This window comes from Castor canadensis, chromosome 8 (assembly GCF_047511655.1).
Source record: "Castor canadensis chromosome 8, mCasCan1.hap1v2, whole genome shotgun sequence".
Classification (NCBI taxonomy): Eukaryota; Metazoa; Chordata; class Mammalia; order Rodentia; family Castoridae; genus Castor; species Castor canadensis.
In genome coordinates this window covers 143412293-143430832 of record NC_133393.1, presented here as the reverse complement: position 1 = coordinate 143430832, position 18540 = coordinate 143412293, and the positions used below count along the sequence as shown (strand labels likewise).

The following is an 18540-nucleotide window of genomic DNA, read 5'->3' as shown; positions in this document are numbered from 1 at the left end:
TGAGGACCAAGCCTCCAACATACAGACTCTGGGGGGCAAACCTCACTTCCTCACTGTCACACAGCTAATATGCAGGAGTCAGGATGTGACCTTGGCAGACTGGCTCCAGATTCTGTCCCACTAATCGTTCAGCGTGGGTCTGTTCTTAGCAACCTGCTGATCAATGAGGGCTTCTGTGGTTTTACAGCTAGCTTCCACAGGGATTCCTTATACAGGAAATCTGCACTGTCCTGCAAAAGGCCCCCGGAGTCCTCAAGACTATCATAGATACTAAAACCATGCTTTATTGCTTGCTTATTGTGTGCTGGGGACTGCAAAGTGCTCAATTTCTGTCATGTCAAAGGATCCTCTGCTGGAAGGAGGTTGTTCTAAATATTTTTCCTGCTCTATTTGCAAGGAAATGGGCAGAGGCTGAGTGTCTGATGCCAAAGCCTGTTTGCTCATGGGGGCAGTAGAGCTTAGTGCCGAGGCCAGCACTCATCTTATTCTGTAACTTATTCTCTATTGGACCTTGACAGGTACTAAACCACTGTCAGCCTTAGTTTCCCCATCTGCAAAGCAGGGATGATGATAGAGTACTCACTGTCACCATCTCTAACAAGGTTTAAAGAAAGCACTCTTGACCACTAGACACACTGTGTGACGATATTAATCGGCTGATACTTGGAGTGCATGCTCATTACTGTGATTTTGTAGTCACAAATGGTCCTCTCTCTAGGGATCTCCTTTCTCCACCCACACGATCCTCCAACACCTGGGCAGGTCTTTCCAGGATGTTTTTCAATTGTTCTGGAGTCTGGTTCCTCTGATCCCAGCTTCTCACTTGCTGAACACCCTTTGAGTCTGCTGTAGCTCCTGGGTCTTTTTATTTCTCATTCCTGTTTCTTCTCTAATTCATCTGGGTCTTACTAGCAGGGGTGATATCTAAGACAGAGCAATTTCCAAGGCCCCTCTCCAAGTTAGCAGCCAGGGGCCTACCTGGAGGCCCAGTGAGGGAAAAAGCCACTCTCCCTTGCTCACCCAGAAGATACCAGAAACCTACCACTGTAGGATGCAGCTGAGGTGTTCGGCTATCGTGGGGATGAATATGTGAGGATGTAGCCCCCCTCATTCTACCTAGGCCCCCCATAACCCATAAGGTGTGTCATAATACAACTCCCCAAGGCCACTGGTCAGATTAGTTGTCTTTGGAAGAGAGCAAAGATGGTAACAGAGAAATGGTAAGCATTTATAAACAGCTTCCCCAACACACTATGGTGAACACAATAATACCCATAGGTATTACAGATAGTGTCCCATTTGCTAAGCATTTCACATATAATGACATGCTTAATCTTTAAAATAACTCCCAAACTAGGGACTGTTACCCTCAGTTTATGGAGGAAAAACAGAGGAATCTCCCTCCCACTCCTGACACACGTTTCCCTGCTGCCTTCTTACCTGCTAGCATGGTGTGCCTCTCATTCAACTCTCCTTATCTCACCTTCCTTCAAATCCCACTCTGGAGTCAGGTCCCATTTAACAGCTCTGACTTGCAGAGTGTCAGCCCTGGCCAAGTTCCCTCAGCCCTCCCCTCTGCTTTCCTGAGATCAGGAAACTGGAAGCCTAAGGGCTGGCTGATTTGGATGAGTCAGATATGTACGTACGGATAGAATCCATGTTTTTCTTCTGAGTCACTTAGCAGATCTGTCTATGGACGCTGGTTGGTTTGGGCAGATCAGTGATTTTGAACCATGGGAGGTGATTTTGACACCCAGGGGACAGTTAGCAATGTCTGGAGACATTTTTGGTTGTCACACTAGGGAGGTGCTGTGGTATTTACTAGGTACAGGCAAGGATGCTGATAAATGTCTTATAACACACAGGAAGCCCCACCCCCAACCCAACATTGCCCAACAAAGAATGTCAATGGGGCTGAGGTTGAGAAATCTTGGTGAGAGTAATAAAATGTTTTTGCATCATTTCTTACATACCAAGCAGTTCCCATTACAAGATTCTGTAAGTATGACAATAAAATGGTGCCTGTGGAAATGAATCGTGAAATGGCAAATCAGAAGACTATGGGACACAGCCCCCAGGCCCCTCCTCAACACGCTTCTCAGGACAGCCTTAGTCAAAGCCCTTTCACAGGCTTCAAGTCCCACGAGGATGATTTCCCTTTTCTTTTAGATAGCAAAAAGATTAACAAATTGAGTGTTGTGCTGAGGTAAGTTATACCAAGATCTCTGGGCACTTTTCTAACAAAGGAAAAAATTATATTATTGTAGTAAATGGAACATGTAATGCTTGCAAAGTTCCTAGGAGAAATCTTGGTCCAAAAATTGTGCCCACTTGCTGTTTAATGCTGCCACTAAAGTACAGAAAAGAACCAGCTCATTAAACCTGCCTGAGATAAGGAACAAAAAGTGTGATTCCACACCCTCTGCCCTGCTGGTCCTTTCTGCTGTGGGAAGGACATTAAGGAGCCTAGAACCCTTCTTGTGAGAAGTCAGTGTACAGTTAGTGGCAAAACTCACTGTCTTTGCTTTCCTCAAATAAAGGAAATTCTGAGTCTGTTCAAATATTATGCTTAAAAAGATTTATCTCAAAAGTAAGGGCTGGAAACACCAAGGAGAATGAAACTAGCGGGCTCACATCTAGTAATAATGTGATAATGGGTTATCACATTATTTTGGGTAGAAAATGATGAAGCAGCATTGTAGATCTTTGAGGTCTCTGGCTTTGACAGCATGGCTTATTTTAAAAATGAGTTACCTATAGGGAAAGGATTCATCCTTGATTGAGAATGAAAACTCTTAGTGTATCTCTTTTTGCAGAGATAGACTGTTGTCCTCCAGTCTTTTCTTTTCTTTACATACTGTTGAAGGACTTGAAGTTTTAACTGGGCACTTGGCTGCTCAGATAAAGACTACATTTCCCAAGTTCCCTTGCAGCTTTGTGTGGTCATATGACTAAGTGTTGGCCAATAGGAAGTGATATGTGTAACCTCTGAGGCGTGCCCTGCCCATCTACTTTCTCTCCTCCCAGTAGATAGATGTAGTCCTGCTGTGTAGGGCCATGTAGAGGAAGGTACCACTCAACAGACAGCAGAGCAACAAGAAGGAAGGTGCCTGGGTCCTGACCTCATGGAGCTCCTGTAACAGCCAAGGACTGTTTATGCTTGGCTTGTTATACATGAAGAAAAAATTTAAACTTTTCTCAAACCAAGGTATTCTGCCTGTCTGCTCCACAAATCAATTCACTGAAACACACAGGAAGCACAAAGTAGAGCCAGCTACTGTGTGCTGGAGACTCAAAGGAATTCTAGAAAGAACTGGTCTTCATTTTTTTTATGATTGTAGGATTGAATAATGCATTATTTATTTAGTCCACTCTTACATGTTTCACACTTTTAAAATCGATTGCCTCCTTAGTAGAGAGAACTTGGGCTTTGGTGTTGGATAGACCTGGCTCAAATTCCAGCTGGGTCACTTTTTCCACATAGCTGTGGGCGTGTTCCCTAACCTCTTGGTGCTCAGATTTCCTCAAGTGTGAAGAGAAGAAGAAAGCCCCTCCTAGGGGCAGAGGAGAACAGGGCGAGTGGTGTGTGTGATATACCTGGGATCATGTCCAACCACACAGGCTAGAGATCTAAGAGAAGACTTGAGTTGAAGTTACTTATATTTCCTTTATCTTTCACATGCCTCAGTTTCTCCCACAGATCTGAATGTCACTGTCATTTTGCAATCTAATGTCTGACTACAAAATTGCACATTTTCAGAACTAGCAAAGACACTGGAGATCAGCCAGTCTGGTGGCTCTCACCTTCTGTCAGGTGATTGAACAAGCTGATGAAAGGACTGTCTCCTTTGGAGATGGGGTATGCATGCACACACATGAACACACACAAATGGAACTTGTGCTGCACGTGAGCTCACGAACAATAGGAACTGCTCCTCCATTGTTACTGAAAGCACCTGTTCCCTGGTTTTGTACTGAGCTTTTTGCACTAGGCACCAGGCTTTTGTAGTAAGGCTGGCTGCCTGATAATTGCTAAGGGGAGATAATGATCTTGTGTAACTAAGACTTTAAATTACAGTTTGGGAGGTTTGCTGGCCTGGGAGTAAATCAGCACGTTGGGCAGAAAGTCTATCAGAATCAAGATGGGGCCAACAAATAAAAAAAATCCCCATTCCCCGGGCAGCCAGGTTCTATATGGCAGCCTGGATCTGGAGCCCTGGTCTGGATGCAAGCCCTGGGTACCACTTAAGATGGAGTTCTCTGTGTTGCTATAAGCACCAAATGTGTTTCTGTTTTGCTTTTAACACTTAGGGAGAGTGGGACAAGTTCCAAGTGTTGGCAAACTGTCTGCCGCCTGCAGTCTGGATTCCACCCACACCAGGCTGCTGAGAGTGCTGTTGGAAAGGTGACTTCCTCAGTGCCAACCCCAAGGGCCCCCTCCAGCCCTCATCTCCTGCTGGCATTGTGACCTTGGGTTCTGGTGATGCCTCTCCATCTTATGCTCCTGGTGCCTGCTACCTCATTCTTCCCTGATCTTGTCTCACAGTGACTCCTCTTCACCAGTCTCTGCCTTGGGGTGATCGCATCCACCCATGGCTTCAAGAGCACTTGCTTACCAGAGTCTCTCCTAAGGCTTCTTTAGTTGGACTCTTCTGAATCCTGCACCTGAGTTTTCACCTGCCTACCAAATGTCTTACCTTTTTGCATCTGAATTAATTCAGGAAAAGTCTAGTCTGTTCACTTATGGTGCTGCCAACACACTTCAATATAGCCCTTTGTACCATTCATTCATTCATTCAAGTATTTACTAGGCCCCAATTATCAAGATAACTGATTTCTGCCCCAGCCCTAAAGAGAAAAGGAAGCCAACTGTCTGAGATACAAGTCCATGCTTTGACCTTTTCTTCCAGAATATTCCATGCCTCCTCCATTCACTTGAGACAAAGCCCAGCCAGTCAGGGGCCATGTTTGCTGTCTGTACACATCTTTCTCCCCTCTCTCTTCCCACTAGTGACTCCATTTATGGATACTAAAATATTCTGGACGTAGTTTGGACTCCAGCCAGTGATGGCCTTCACAATCTAATACCTCAGACAAAGTACAAAATCTGAGTTACACAAAGGAACCCTAGAGTCACAGGGATGGGGACAATGGCTCTCAAGCCAGTTACCTCTGGCTGATTTTCTTCCTGCACTTTGGGGTCTGACCCAGTAGGAGTGACAAAAGGTCCAAGACACACTAGGCCTCATTTTCCTAGTGGTATACCACCACATCTGTTCAAGTACCTACTTCCCTTGGTAACCAGGAAGATCTGGCCTTTGTAGTCCCGAGGGAAGAAAGGATATCTACTGTTTGATGCGTGTTTCTAGGGACATGAGCATTGTGCTAAATGGTTTATTTAGATCATTTCATTTAATCCTCCCTGCAACCTTATGAGATAGGTATATTACTGTCGTCATTTTATAGATACAGAAACTCTAAGGCTCAGAGTGGGTAAGTATCTTGCCTAAGGCCACATAAAGAATAAGCGATCTAGCCAGGACTTGAACCCTGGCAGTCTGGCTGTAGGGCCTGTGTTCCTAACCATGGTGCTTCACTTCTTTAAGGAGATGCTGGGCAAGGGCTTAATCCCTGGCACCTTGCTCCAATGGAAAAGCCTATAGGGAGCCTCTCCTTTGGATGGACAACTGACGTTTTCCAATCCAAACCCACTGTTGCTTTTTCCCACACTGCCCTTGCGCCATCTTGGAAAAAAGCATCCCTGGCACATCCTCCTGAATTAGCAACCTCAGAGTCAGTTTTCACATAACAGATTGGTGAGGGAAACAGAATATGCTGCAAAATCCAACAATCAAGTGCATTTCCTTCCCCCACCCAGTGTTATGGGTTGACTTAAGTCTCCCAAAAAGGTATGAGGCCATCAGGGCAGGCCCCAATGTAATCGGACTTTGACCTTACAGAAGATGGAAATTAAGTATCTATGCACAATGGAATTCTATGCAGCCATGAAGAAGAACGAAATGTTATCATTCACTGGTAAATGGATGGAATTGGAGAACATCATTCTGAGTGAGGTTAGCCTGGCCCAAAAGACCAAAAATTGTATGTTCTCCCTCATATGCGGACATTAGATCAAGGGCAAACACAACAATGGGATTGGACTATGAGCACATGATGAAAGTGAGAGCACACAAGGGAGGGGTGAGGATAGATAAGACACCTAAAAAACTAGCTAGCATTTGTTGCCCTTAACGCAGAGAAACTAAAGCAGATACCTTAAAAGCAACTGAGGCCAATAGGAAAAGGGGACCAGGAACTAGAGAAAAGGTTAGATCAAAAAGAATTAACCTAGAAGGTAACACCCATGCACAGGAAATCAATGTGAGTCAACTCCCTGTATAGCTATCCTTATCTCAACCAGCAAAAACCCTTGTTCCTTCCTATTATTGCTTATACTCTCTCTACAACAAAATTAGAAATAAGGGCAAAATAGTTTCTGCTGGGTATTGGGGGGGGAGAGGGAGGGGGCGGAGTGGGTGGTAAGGGAGGGGGTGGGGGCAGGGGGGAGAAATGACCCAAGCCTTGTATGCACATATGAATAATAAAAGAAAAAATAAAAATAAATAAAAAAGAAGATGGAAATTAAGACACAGCCCTGGAGGGAAGATAGCAAAGAGGCAGGGTCTGGAGTGATGCTGCCACAGCCAAAGAATGCCTGGGGGCACCAAAGCTGGGACACAAGGAGGCTCCCCTGGCTTTGGAGGAAGCCTGCCCTGCTGACACCTTGACCTTGGACTCTAGCCTCCAGAACTGTGAGACAATAAATGTTTGTAGTTTTAAGTCACCCAGGCAGCAGCATTTTGTTACCACAGCCTTAGCAAATAGAAATACCCAGCTGTTCAGTTCCCCTCCTGAGAGCTAACTCTGCTTATCTGTTTCTTCTCTCCCCTTCCAGCCTAGACATCAGCAGCAAATATATGCACACACATTTCACTCAAGGGTGGAATCTTCTACACTGTTCTATATCATTTTTTTTTCATTTGAAAACACCCCAGGACCATTCTTCTTATTGTATATTATAAAATATACATAAAATTTATCATTTCAACTGGGACATTATGATATTTACAGTGTTATACAACTGTCACCACTATCCACCTCCACCTGAAACTCTGACCCCATTAATACTACCCTTCCCCACCCCTCGTATCTCCCAATCCCCCAGAGCCATTTTGAACACTTCTCAATCCCTCACTCCCACACTGACCAAGTCCTGTGGGTTCTACCTTCTCTGTGTCTCTTTGGCCCTTCTCCCCTCTCCATCTTCTGCTTCTGCTTCCAACTGTCAGCCCCTCACCTGGACCACGTGACCGTAAGGTCTCCAGCCTCTGCCTGCTGCGGTCCATCTTGCATACTGCTAGCAGCCTCTCTTTCTAAATTATAAATCTGATATTTTTTCCCTCCTTAAAAAATCAGCAACAGCTCCTACGTCCTGCAGGATAAGTCCAAGTTCTTTGGCATGGCATAAAACACCCACCCGGGCTGAATCCAGAGCCTGCCTGGTATGAAATGCTCAGTGTTTGCTGGATCTTGTACTCTGTCTGGATTTCTTGCATTTCCTCCTGCATGGTGTCCCATCTGGGGCCTGTGCATTTGTGGCTCTCTCTGTGTTGGTGCATTTCTCTATTGCTCTCCCCTCCCCATTTCCTCCCTCACCTTCTCTACGTGGTACCTTCCTGTCTGCTCTTTGGGCTCCACTCCACAGTGAGGTTACTGCAGCTCCCTGGCCTACATCTCTACTGACCGCTGTCAGAGCAGTCACTGTGGTCTGCTGTAATTTGTGGTCCTATCTGTGCCACCTGCAGGGATCTCTGTAGGTGATTGCTGAGGGCAAAGCTGTTTGGCTAGCTGGGTTTTTTGAGCAGGCTCGGTGCCCTGTCCCTGACCCTATTAGGGGAGGACAGTTAAGCCCCAAGGAGATTCCCCTGAGATCAGCGAGAGGGCAGCTCCCTTTTTTTCCAGGAAGTGCTAATGCATTGACTTCAGTGTGTGGGAGGCAGTGGCTCCAGCTGGGTCACATGGGGCCCGCAGCATGGAGTCTGATGTCTGCAGGAGGTGAAGAAGGGGCTGACTTCACTCAGCCAGTCTGCGAGTCCTAGGGGAACGGAGAGATTTGTCCAGGGCAAGGGAGGACAAGGACACTCAAGGGGAGAGGAAGAGCAGACTGTGGGGCTGGGGAGCTTTCCAACGCCCCACAGAGCCAGGTGCAGGCACAGGTGCTCAGCTTCTGCAGGTGCCCTTCTGAGGAGAGGACAGGGAGGCCCAAGGTCGGGAATCAGGGTCTACGTGGGCATGGCCAAGGGAAACAGTGGTGTGGATGCGGCTCCAGCTCTGCTCTCCTCTCCACCCCAGCACTCTCCATAAGCCCCTTGTCCACGAGATGCCAAGTTTCCTCTCTCCTTAGCATCCTGAGGTGTCCTTTGAGCACCCAGTCCACATGTCCCTTTTGCCTCAGTTCTTCTCTGCCCCAGGCCCTGTTTTACTTTCCTGGTAATTCTCAGACTCTCTATGACATTACCTTGCTCCTTTATTCACGATTGTTTATTCTAAGTCCTGAGCACTCTGCACTGACCACAGAACAAGATCTGGTCATGCAGATCCAGGGAGGGGATGGATGGTTCCATGGGCCCTCCATATCCATGGATCTGAGGAGTCAGTCAACAGTGGGTCCAAAACACTCCAGGAAAAAAAACCCTGCATCTCTACTGAAAGCATACAGATTATATTCTTGCCTCATTTCCTCCACAATATAGTCTCTAACAACTTTTTACATAGTATTTACATTTTATTAGACATGTAAGTCATCTGGAGATGATTTAGAGTGTATGGGAGGATAGACAAACTTATATTAAATAATATGTCACTTACATAAAGGACTTGAGGACTCACAGAGTTTGGTATCTATGGGGGTCCTGGTCAGGGGATGACTATATCTTTTGATGTCAGGGATGGAATTCCCCTTGTTTGGTTGATCTCCTGTGTGAACCCAGCAGGCCATCAGTACCCCACCCATGTCTGTGAATGACCTTGACTTCCACCTGTCACCCCAGGGCTGTATTTCATGCCCAGTGCTCTTGTGGCATAACCTTCACCTTTGAATCCAGTTTTCCCTACACCAAACAAATTACAAAACCTATCAGCCTCAGAAGGTGCCCAGGAAACCTGGCAAGGGTTGAAAGTAGCATATCAAACACTTGCCCTCATCCCCTGCCATGGTCCATCAGTCCATGGAGCAAATGGGAAGCCCATCTCTGCAAAGGATGGGGAAGTAATTGCCCCAGGTCACTTGGTAGAAAGCAGTAGCCCTAGATGAGAGGATTGGTAACTCACTGCTCACTAAACATATAGGCAAGCAAGTAATGATCCAGTCTCCTGAATCCATTCTAAAACTCACCACCCCTGAGCTTTCCATTCTGGGATAGCTCAAAATTTGCTTTGAAACACTTGCAGAAGAGATTAACCATTTTCTGGAAGGAAATCATGGTTCTGATGGCCATCAAATCTTGTTGATAGGTGCCATCAGCCAGGGGAGAGAGGATTTGGAGACACCCTTTGCTATCGTTATTTTAACACAGCCTTTGCTCCAGGGCATGAAAACTGCCTCACAGAAATTTGAGAAAAACAACAGCATTCATCTTTGTATTTTTGAAGTATTTCAAACCCAGTAATTAAGAAAACATATGAACCCTGCCAAGGCATATTAATGGTTCTTTCCTTCCTTTCTACTTCTCCCCCAATTCCTTCACCTCTCAAAGAAGAAGAAGAAAGGCTGAGTTCTCAGGTTTGGATTACTCCATGCTTCCATCAAGGAAGAATAAATGGCTCATCCCTGTCAGCTGGAAGCTGCAGCCATTTGGCAGGGTATCTCTTTTGAATACCTGATCACCATGGTGAAGCCTCACTGCAGCTGAATAAAGACAAAAGCAGAGCACAGGTGGCATGTGACCAAGGTCACACAGAAAATCAGTGGCAGCAACATGCCAGACTAGACCTGGTAATCCAGCACTAGGGCTTCTGCTTCCTGGCTGTGTCCAGGCTGCCTCCCTCCAGGAGACCGTGGCCAGCTGGTAGGCAATTATATGTGCTAATGTCACTGACACTCCAGCCGTCAGTGCCATGCTCTTGCATTTGTTAGAACACCAAACAACCCTCGCCTTTCTCTGGCTGTTTATACTTAGGGGAGCTCAGCTCTGTCTCAGAAGTAGGAGGCCCATCTGGAAAATTCTAGGGTTAATATCTGGCAGGACAGAGAGAGAGGAGGCTCTATTTTTACCTCCCCTGGCCAAGTCCTCCACTCTCTGCTCCATGGCAGCCTTGTGACCTTGGACGGGTTCCATAATCCCTGTGAGCCTCAGCCTTCATGTTAAGTGGGACAATGAATCTGCTTTACACAGTTGTAAGGCACAGAGTAGGACTCCAGAATCTTTGTGGGATATCTGAATGAACAAAACTTTGGTCCTGTTTCCTGCAAAATGGAGATAGTAATTCCTACTTCAAGTCACACTAAATGAGATGTAATGAGGCTGAAAAATAGGTACTCTTTCATATACTGAATTTTTCTAGTTAATAGATCTTGGAAGTCCCTCCCTTCCTTCCTTTCTGTATTGTGTTGTTTGTATTTATTTGTTTATTTATTTATTGGTGCAGGGGACTGAATCCAAGGCCCTCATGCTAGGTAAGGCTCTATCACTGAGCTACATGCCCAGCCCGTCTTACATTTAGAAAAGCTAATGGAATATTATGCGGTCATCCCTTGGTATGCATAGAGAATTGTTACCAGAACCCCACATGGATGCCAAAATCTACAGGTGCTCAAGACTCTTACCCAGTGGCACTGTATTTGCACAGGACCCAGGCACATCCTTCCATATACCTTAAAGCATTGATTACTCACAGTTCCTAATACAAGGTCTGTACTATGTAAGTAGTTGTCATATGGTATTGACATGAAGGGTGTACATGTTCCACATGCATGCAATTGTTTTTCTGAATATTTTTAATGCACAGTTTGTTGACTCCAAGGATTAGAACCCATGGATAAGGAGGTATGACTGTATTTTAGTTTTCTTTTTGAAAATGATGCTCAAATTTGATGAAAATGTATCTGGAAGAATCAACCAGTATATTTGCTATATCTAAGTTGTCATTCAGGAGACAAATGAATCAAGGATGGAGAGATAAATGGCTCAAAAGAGTCCAGGGACTCAAATTGCACTGGCTTCCTTTGCTCCACTGTGCATTTCAGTCTGTGTGCACATCACACTTGACTCTCAAATGCCAGAACTGAGGCCTCAAACTGGATAGATGCTGAGATGAAAGTTCTTGGTGTGACTGTCAGAGTGACACATGCTTGGTCACTAGATGGTGCTCTGAGAGGGAGGAGGACACAGAGACTGAAAGCTCCCTTGAGGGTCTTGTTCAAGCTATGGAACTGTGAAAAGGAACAGAACTTTCCAGAAGAGGACTACCACTATACTCCGAGAGTCTTGTCTAGATCTAAGGTGGGGGACCAGAAAAATTACAGTTGTCCTCCATATCTATGAGGGATGGGTTCCAGGTCCCCTTGCAGATATCAAAATCCTTGGCTGTTCAAGCCCCTTATGTAAAATGACTTGGTATCTGCCTATAACCTGTACACTTCCTCCCAAATACTTTTCAGTCTAGGTTACTTACAATGCCGGACACAACGTAAACCCTATGCAAATACTTCTCATATTCCATTGTTTAGGGAATCATGAAAAGATGTCTGCTCACATTCAGTACAGATGCGATTGTTTCCCCGGGTATCTGTGACCTGTGGTTGGTTGAATGCACAGACGCAGACCTTCCGTGTATGGTGTTCGAATTGTACAGGGTTATACTTGTGGATGTCTGGATTTTGCTATGTGGCTCTTGATTCTGTCACTTAATATCTGTGTGGCATTGGGAATTACCTAATCTTAGTGAGTCTTGATTTCCTCCTCTGTTGTTTAAGGCTGATGAGAAAGTAATAAAGGCCTTCCAGAATTATAAAGCAATATTTAAGCATGAGCGCCATTATTACATCGGGGCAGTGGAAACTTAGGGATTCTAGGTAATCGCAACCACTTTATGTCTTCTTGTGCTCACACTAACCTCTGAGGGAGCTGCGATTAATATCTCCATATTACTCTTGGGAAAACTAAGGTCCAGAGAGGTTAATTAGTTTGCCCAAGATTGCACAGCTAATTAATGGGAGTAGTGGGATTTGGAACAGGTAACGGGACTCTGCGGCCCAGGCTTCTAACCTTTAAACTGTAGGGTCTCCTGAAGCATAGCAAACAAGGGCCACTTTGTCAGTAAGCATTAAGGAAACATGTTACTTTCCCCGCCCCCACCTCCAGCAGTCCAGGGCTTACTGCAGCAAGGAGAGCTGCAACCACAAGGGCATCCAGGCTGGAGTTGGGGAGAATGAGCAGGAGCGAACTGTGTGCAGGTATCACCCATAGGAAAGAACGGGCAGGAAAGCCTGGTGGGCAGAGGCAGGGCTTTGGCATATGAGCCACCAGGATCTCTTCCCTGGCACTTCCACCTACAAACTGTTACCAATGGCTTCAGAATAAGTAACCAGGTAAGACTGTGCTGTCCCTGAGGCTACCAAGGGATTAAAGACGACAAGTAATGAATGCAAATGTCTTGTTGCAGCTGACAACTGGCACATAGTAACTGCTCAAAAAAATCAGGGCTCCCTAGCCTCTCCCTGAGACCTGCTGTTATTCTTGGTGGCATACAAGGCATGTGGCACAGCCAGGGACTGTCTAGATAGAAACCTGGCAGCAGAAAAGCTCAGTGCTTGAAACTCCGGGCCTAGGGGTCTGGTCTGTCTGAATTCCTATCCTGATCATTTATTAGTCCTGTGACTTCATCTCCCTGGGCCACTGTCCTTATCTTTGAAGTGGGCATGTGGGGAATATTCGATATTAATTAATCTATGTAGAGTACTTAAAATAAGGCCCAGCTCATGGTAAACATTCAATCAATCAATGCTAGCAGTTTTGAGTTTGAGCATCGCCTTGTGTGTTCTAGGGATGGAGAGGCAGCTCTGGGCCTTCATGAACCATTTTTATACTGCAAACCCTTCACTTCTTTGCAGACAGTAACTAGATCCAGAAAGGGCAGAAACCCCTACAGCCTGGGGTGAGACTGGGCCAGAGGATTTCTCATCAGGTGGGTGGGAAGGGGTTTGAAAATGATGACAGGGACACCTGGAAAACAGCATTCAGAGCCAGGTTCTGACTCATTTGAGTGAGTTGGACAAAAACGAGCCTCTCCCCCTCCCCCCCAGCGTGGGAACCATGAGCAGCCCATGAGTAATTCCCACCTTGCTGGAGGGGAGCCCGGGATGGATTCAGGCGTGAGAGAGGCAGAGAGAACCACTTCATCCTCAGGTATGCGTTAAGGAAGAGGCTCTGCCTTAGCCAGCCAGAAATTACACTTTGCAAGGTTTGGAGAGGGAAGTACAGAAAGACAGTATTTCACGGAGAGGGTGAGAGAGAGAGGGAGGGAAACCCAAAGAGAGAGATCCTAGAGAGAGGGAGCGAGGGATAGGAATATACCAGCCGAGAGACCAAGCAGAAAGAAGCCACACCTGCACCCCGCCATCTAAGCGAGTCCATTCTCCACACAGCCACGCTGCTGTCCTCTTTCATCTCTGCCACTCCAGAGCCCTGCCATTGTGAAGCCCGCGTCTGCCATTTAAACCCGTGGAGCCTCCGCCACAGGCGGGCGGCGAGCGCGCTGCGCCCGCGGGCCTGGCGTGGGAGGTGAGGCTGCGATCGGGGACCCATCCCGGTCCCCGCCCCTGTCCCCCTCCGTCCCCGCCCGCCCTACCTGAGCTGGCGCGGCTCGCAGTCCACACCCGGCAGCAGCAGCCGGGCGGCCTGGCGGACGTCGTCGCTGTCCATGGAGAAGCTGCGGCGGTGGCCGGCGTGTGCCACGGCCACCCGGATCCACTCCATCAGCGGTGGCAGCACGAGGAAGGGCCTGCGGCGGGAGGAGGGGCGGGGACACGCGTTAGGGAGGCTGCGGTGCAGGAGCTACCTGGGCCCCACCCCTGCCCGCAGCGAGTCCCCCAGACCCCGCCTCTCCATTCCCGAGGAGTGCGAGAACCTTTGGAGGCATCCCGACCCCTCCGGTGAGCCCGGGGCAGGCTCTTTGGAATCTTTGGGCCTCAGTTTCCTCATCTGTAAAACGGGGACGCTGTGACCATGAACGCATGCGGTGTGACTGCTGTGTGGAATACTAGCCCTCTCAGCGGTCATGTGAATATGAGGGAGATGAGTCACTTAAAGTACCAAGCGCAGGACTGAGAGCTAGGAGGCAGCCAGTGATGCCTGGTGTGCTTCCTCCAGAGGCTCCTGACCACAGCCCAAGGGGTCCTCTCCCTTCCCATCCCTGCTGGCTCCCTGACACTCTTCCGGGCTCTCCTGGCCTCCCAAGTGCCAGGCTGCCAAAAGGCATAAAAGCACTTGGCAAAGGTGTAAAGACAGCCAAGTTCACAGCCAACCTTTCCCAGCTTGGTCAACAACCAAGTTTTGGGGACCCTGGCTCCACCCCTGAAACTCTGGAAGCCAATGGGGTCTGGGTGCGAATGGGTGGGAGTCTAGCTTGCGGCAGGCATCGGTGACACAATGCTTCTGCCTGAGCTGTAATTTTCTAAGTGCATTTTGTGCCCACTTCCTGTTTCTTCCAGGTATTACAAACTCTGTCCTCTCCTTAGCATTACCGGGGGGAGGAGGGGCTTTAAAACATTACCGATACTTGAGACCCTATTCCACGATTCTGATTTAATTAGTACAGAATAGGGCTGGACATTTATGGTTTATTTATTTTTTTTGGTGGTACTGGGGTTTGAACTCAGGGCTTCTTGCTTACAAAACAGGTGCTCTACCACTTGAGCCACACCTCCAGTTCATTTTTGTTCTAGTTATTTTGGAGATGGGGATCTCCCAAACTATTTGCTAGGGCTGTCCTTGAATCTGATCCTTGGGATCTAGGACCCCCTCCCCGCCCCAAATAGCTAGGATTATAGGCATGAGCAACTGGTACCTGGTGACACCATTTTTAAGACTTTGCCCTGTGACTTTAATATGCATCAGAATTACCTGGAAGCCTTGATAAAAATGCAGATTCCTGGCTCCACCCCCAGCATTTCTGATTTAGGATGGACCCAGGCACCTGCATTTCTACTCAGTACCTGATCCTGCTGTTGTTGGCCTAAGGACTTCACTCAAAAAACTTCTGCTCTCAAATAGTTGTAGGGGTCCTGAGAAAGTAGGTGGAGGGGATGTGTAGCTGGGCGGGGAGTGGGGTCTTTAAAATGCAGCTTTCCTGGCTTATCTCCAGAGATGCTAATTGCATACAGCTGTAGAATACAATTTTAAGAAACAACCCCTATGCTTCTGATTTAGGTGGGCCACACTTTGAGAAAGCACTATATAGATCCAAAAGGTTTCCTGCCATTCAGCAGGGTCTGGATTAGAGTGAGGTCAGTAACTGCCTAGGGCATAAAATTTGAGGCTGTGCAGAGATGTCTTCATTCTTGTTAGGTACCTGCTCACTTCTCCCTTGCCACAAGGGCTGCCATTCAGTCCAGCATGGCTGCCATAGGGGTGCAGAAAGGAAACACAGAGTAGCCAACCCCTGGAGGTGCACAGATGTCATGAGTTTCCCGCAAAGTTTTGGTGGCAGATTCCAGTTTTCCTAGAGTCAGAGCTACTTTATATAACACCGATAATATGCAACAACTTAGTCTTCTTCCTTCATCTCAGCTCACTCATCCATGATCTCATTTAAGCACTTAGGACCACCTGTGAGCTAGTTGAGTCAGCCCATTTTATGGTCAGGAGAGTGATGTTTATTGAGGTTAAGAAGCCTGCCCTGGTTCACAAGGTTATCAGAACTGAGTCAGATCCAAGCTGTTTGACTACATAGCTCATGTATTTTGTTTTCTAGCTTTCCAGAATATACTGTTACCCAGAATGCACCTGTTACCCTAAGAGAGCTAAGACCCTAGGTCCATAACCTGGTCATGGACCCTGGATGGCCTGCCAGGGTCATTCCTGGTCACGCAACTCAGTTCATGCAGCCCTTCAAAAAATCTGTACCCCATTTATCCTTCAAACCACAGCTCAAATCCCACCTCTCTCTAAGTGTTTCTCCTGGCAACTGCACCACACATGGTCCCCTCCCATGTGGCCCCACCCCCACCCCAGAGGACTCTGCTGGCCCTGCAAATGTCTGTTAGCATAAAAAGTCCACAGGGAAGAGGCCTGGGACTGCTTGGTTCACTGTGGCAGCCTCAGCTCCAGGACAGTGTCTGGCAGGCTGTAAGCTCTTAATAAATATTTGTTCATGAAACAGACTAAGATTTAGCAATTTCTTACTGGGTGAAACTAACAGAATCGAGTTTCTGGACCCGTGGACCTGTGGGGCGGACACCAGGGAATTCTGCCTACACCAGCCCGCTGCTTAGGCTGTCTTCCTCATTCTCCTCCTCTCTCCATCACCTAAACCGAATCAGGCACTCAATAAACACACTGACTTGAAACTGAATTGGATTCTACTGTTTCAGGTGAAGCGGGACTGATTTTTGTCACTGTCTCCATTGCCGTTGGAAACCAGCCTCCAAGTGCTCTGAGAACTCCCCTCTGGGTTGTTTTGCAGAGTCGCACTACCCCCCTTCTGTCTTTCCTTTGCTCAGTGGCCCCAAGCATGGTCCACAACTCCAGTCCCTGTAGGACTGTGTCTCTATCACAGAGCTGCCCTTGGGTTGCTGTGTTTTATGTCAGGGGCCCAGGGCACACAGTGGGTCTGAGAAATAAATGCCAAAGGACACCAAAGAGGGACCCTGTTGCCTTCCAAGTAATGCCTTTACCAAGACACCTGGCAAGTCCCAGGAGTCCAGCCTCCTCTGGAATAGTCTATGGACCTAGTCTCTCCTTTCAATATTGCCTTCTTTGTGTCACTCTGACTTCAATAGTTTCTAAGCTCATGAATTCTTTGCCAGTCACTCATTAAAAAATCTTCTTATCTTGTCTGCTCAGAGGGGAGAATATTGCATTATTTGTGATGTGTTCTTCAGAAGAGTAGGAGAGAAAGAATTTTAGGGCCTTGAGTCAAGCAGAAAGTGAAGAATGCTTAGGAAAAAATACTGCATTCTAATTTTGTACTGTCTCACTGGCCTCCCACTTTATTCTAAAGTCATTAGTGACTGCAACCCAGAAGCAGCCTGAAGAGGTCATGGTTTAATGAAATTTGCAAAGACCTCACACCCAAAGTTCTAGATCAATAGAACCTGGGGTGGGGCTGGGGTGCCTACAATCTACATCATTTCCCCTGGGAATCTGGGGAAAGCCAGGTTTCTTAACCCCTTAGTGGCCTGGGACAAAAGAGAGGAGGGAGAAGTTCAACTCAGACAGGGCATTGGCCATCTAAGTCTTTGCTATGGTGTTGGAGAGGTAGGGAGGGTGGGAACGGAGGCTCTGGAAGGGAGGAGAAAGCCGAGGTGGGGTCTAGCATGGTCAAACCAGCAAATCAGCTCAGGAAGGCTACAAAGTCCAGATTCAAGTTGTAGATGGCAAACATAAATGGATGTGGTCTTTCTTTGACATGGTGAAGAGAGAGCTGGTGATAAGGGTCACAGCCCAGGACTGAAAGGGAGTTTGATTGGGAATTCTGGACATCAGAGAGGATGGACGGTATATTTGTGGGGAATACCTGGCTTGGGATTCTGTAGAACTGAATTCCAGTCCTGGACCTGACAGGAGCTCCCTGTGGCACTCTGGCTCTGATCCAGAAACATTTTGGCCCCCATTTGTACAGTGGGGTGGGTGGGCCTGGATCAGATGGTCTATTTCAGGGTTGGCAGCCATCTCTGTAAGTGGCCAGATCGTTACTATGTTAGACTTTAGGGGCCATATGGTCTGTGCTACAGATCTGCCACTGTAGTGAGAAAACAGCCACAGACAACTAAATGAAGGAAGTTGTCTGTATTCCAATAAAACTTTATGTACGTAATCAGACAGTGAGTCATAGTTGGCCAACCCTGGTCTGATTGGTTCCTTTCAACTCTAATATTCTTTTGTGTGTGTGCTTCATTCTTTTTTTAAAATTCATTTATTCATACATGCATACACTGTTTGGGCCATCCCCCCCACCAGCAACTCTAATATTCTTTGATTCTATTGGAATAGCCAGTTGCCTGGGTCCTTAGAGAGGGTCTAACATGTCAAGTGAAGATGAGGAGATGCCCACAAAGATCCTACAGATGGGGACAGGAAGCTTTAGGGAGATTAGGAGATAGGGCCCTTCCACAAAGAGTCAGGGTTGGATCTGGGGAATACAGAGTCAAAGATGTCTTCAGAGATAGTCTTATCTCTTAAAAGACAAAACTCAAGACCTGGCCATGGGTGGAAATTGATGAATTGTTAACTCTGAATGTCATTTATGCAGCCAATGGTT

The 18540-nt window shown here is 47.1% G+C and overlaps 1 protein-coding gene across 5 annotated transcripts in view; it reads right to left on the bottom strand.

The window, feature by feature from the left end:
* Abtb3 (ankyrin repeat and BTB domain containing 3) overlaps window positions 1–18540 on the bottom strand; it is a 262741-nt gene that overhangs the window by 46401 nt on the left and 197800 nt on the right. For 4 of the 5 annotated variants that reach the window (XM_020183367.2, XM_020183366.2, XM_074084305.1 and 1 more), the window contains one exon: window positions 13909–14061. In XM_020183367.2, the coding sequence (XP_020038956.1) occupies window positions 13909–14061 (153 nt within the window). Of the gene's footprint in view, window positions 1–13908; window positions 14062–14187; window positions 14343–18540 lie in introns of those variants that run through there. The other variant, XM_074084307.1, reaches the window with a different exon arrangement.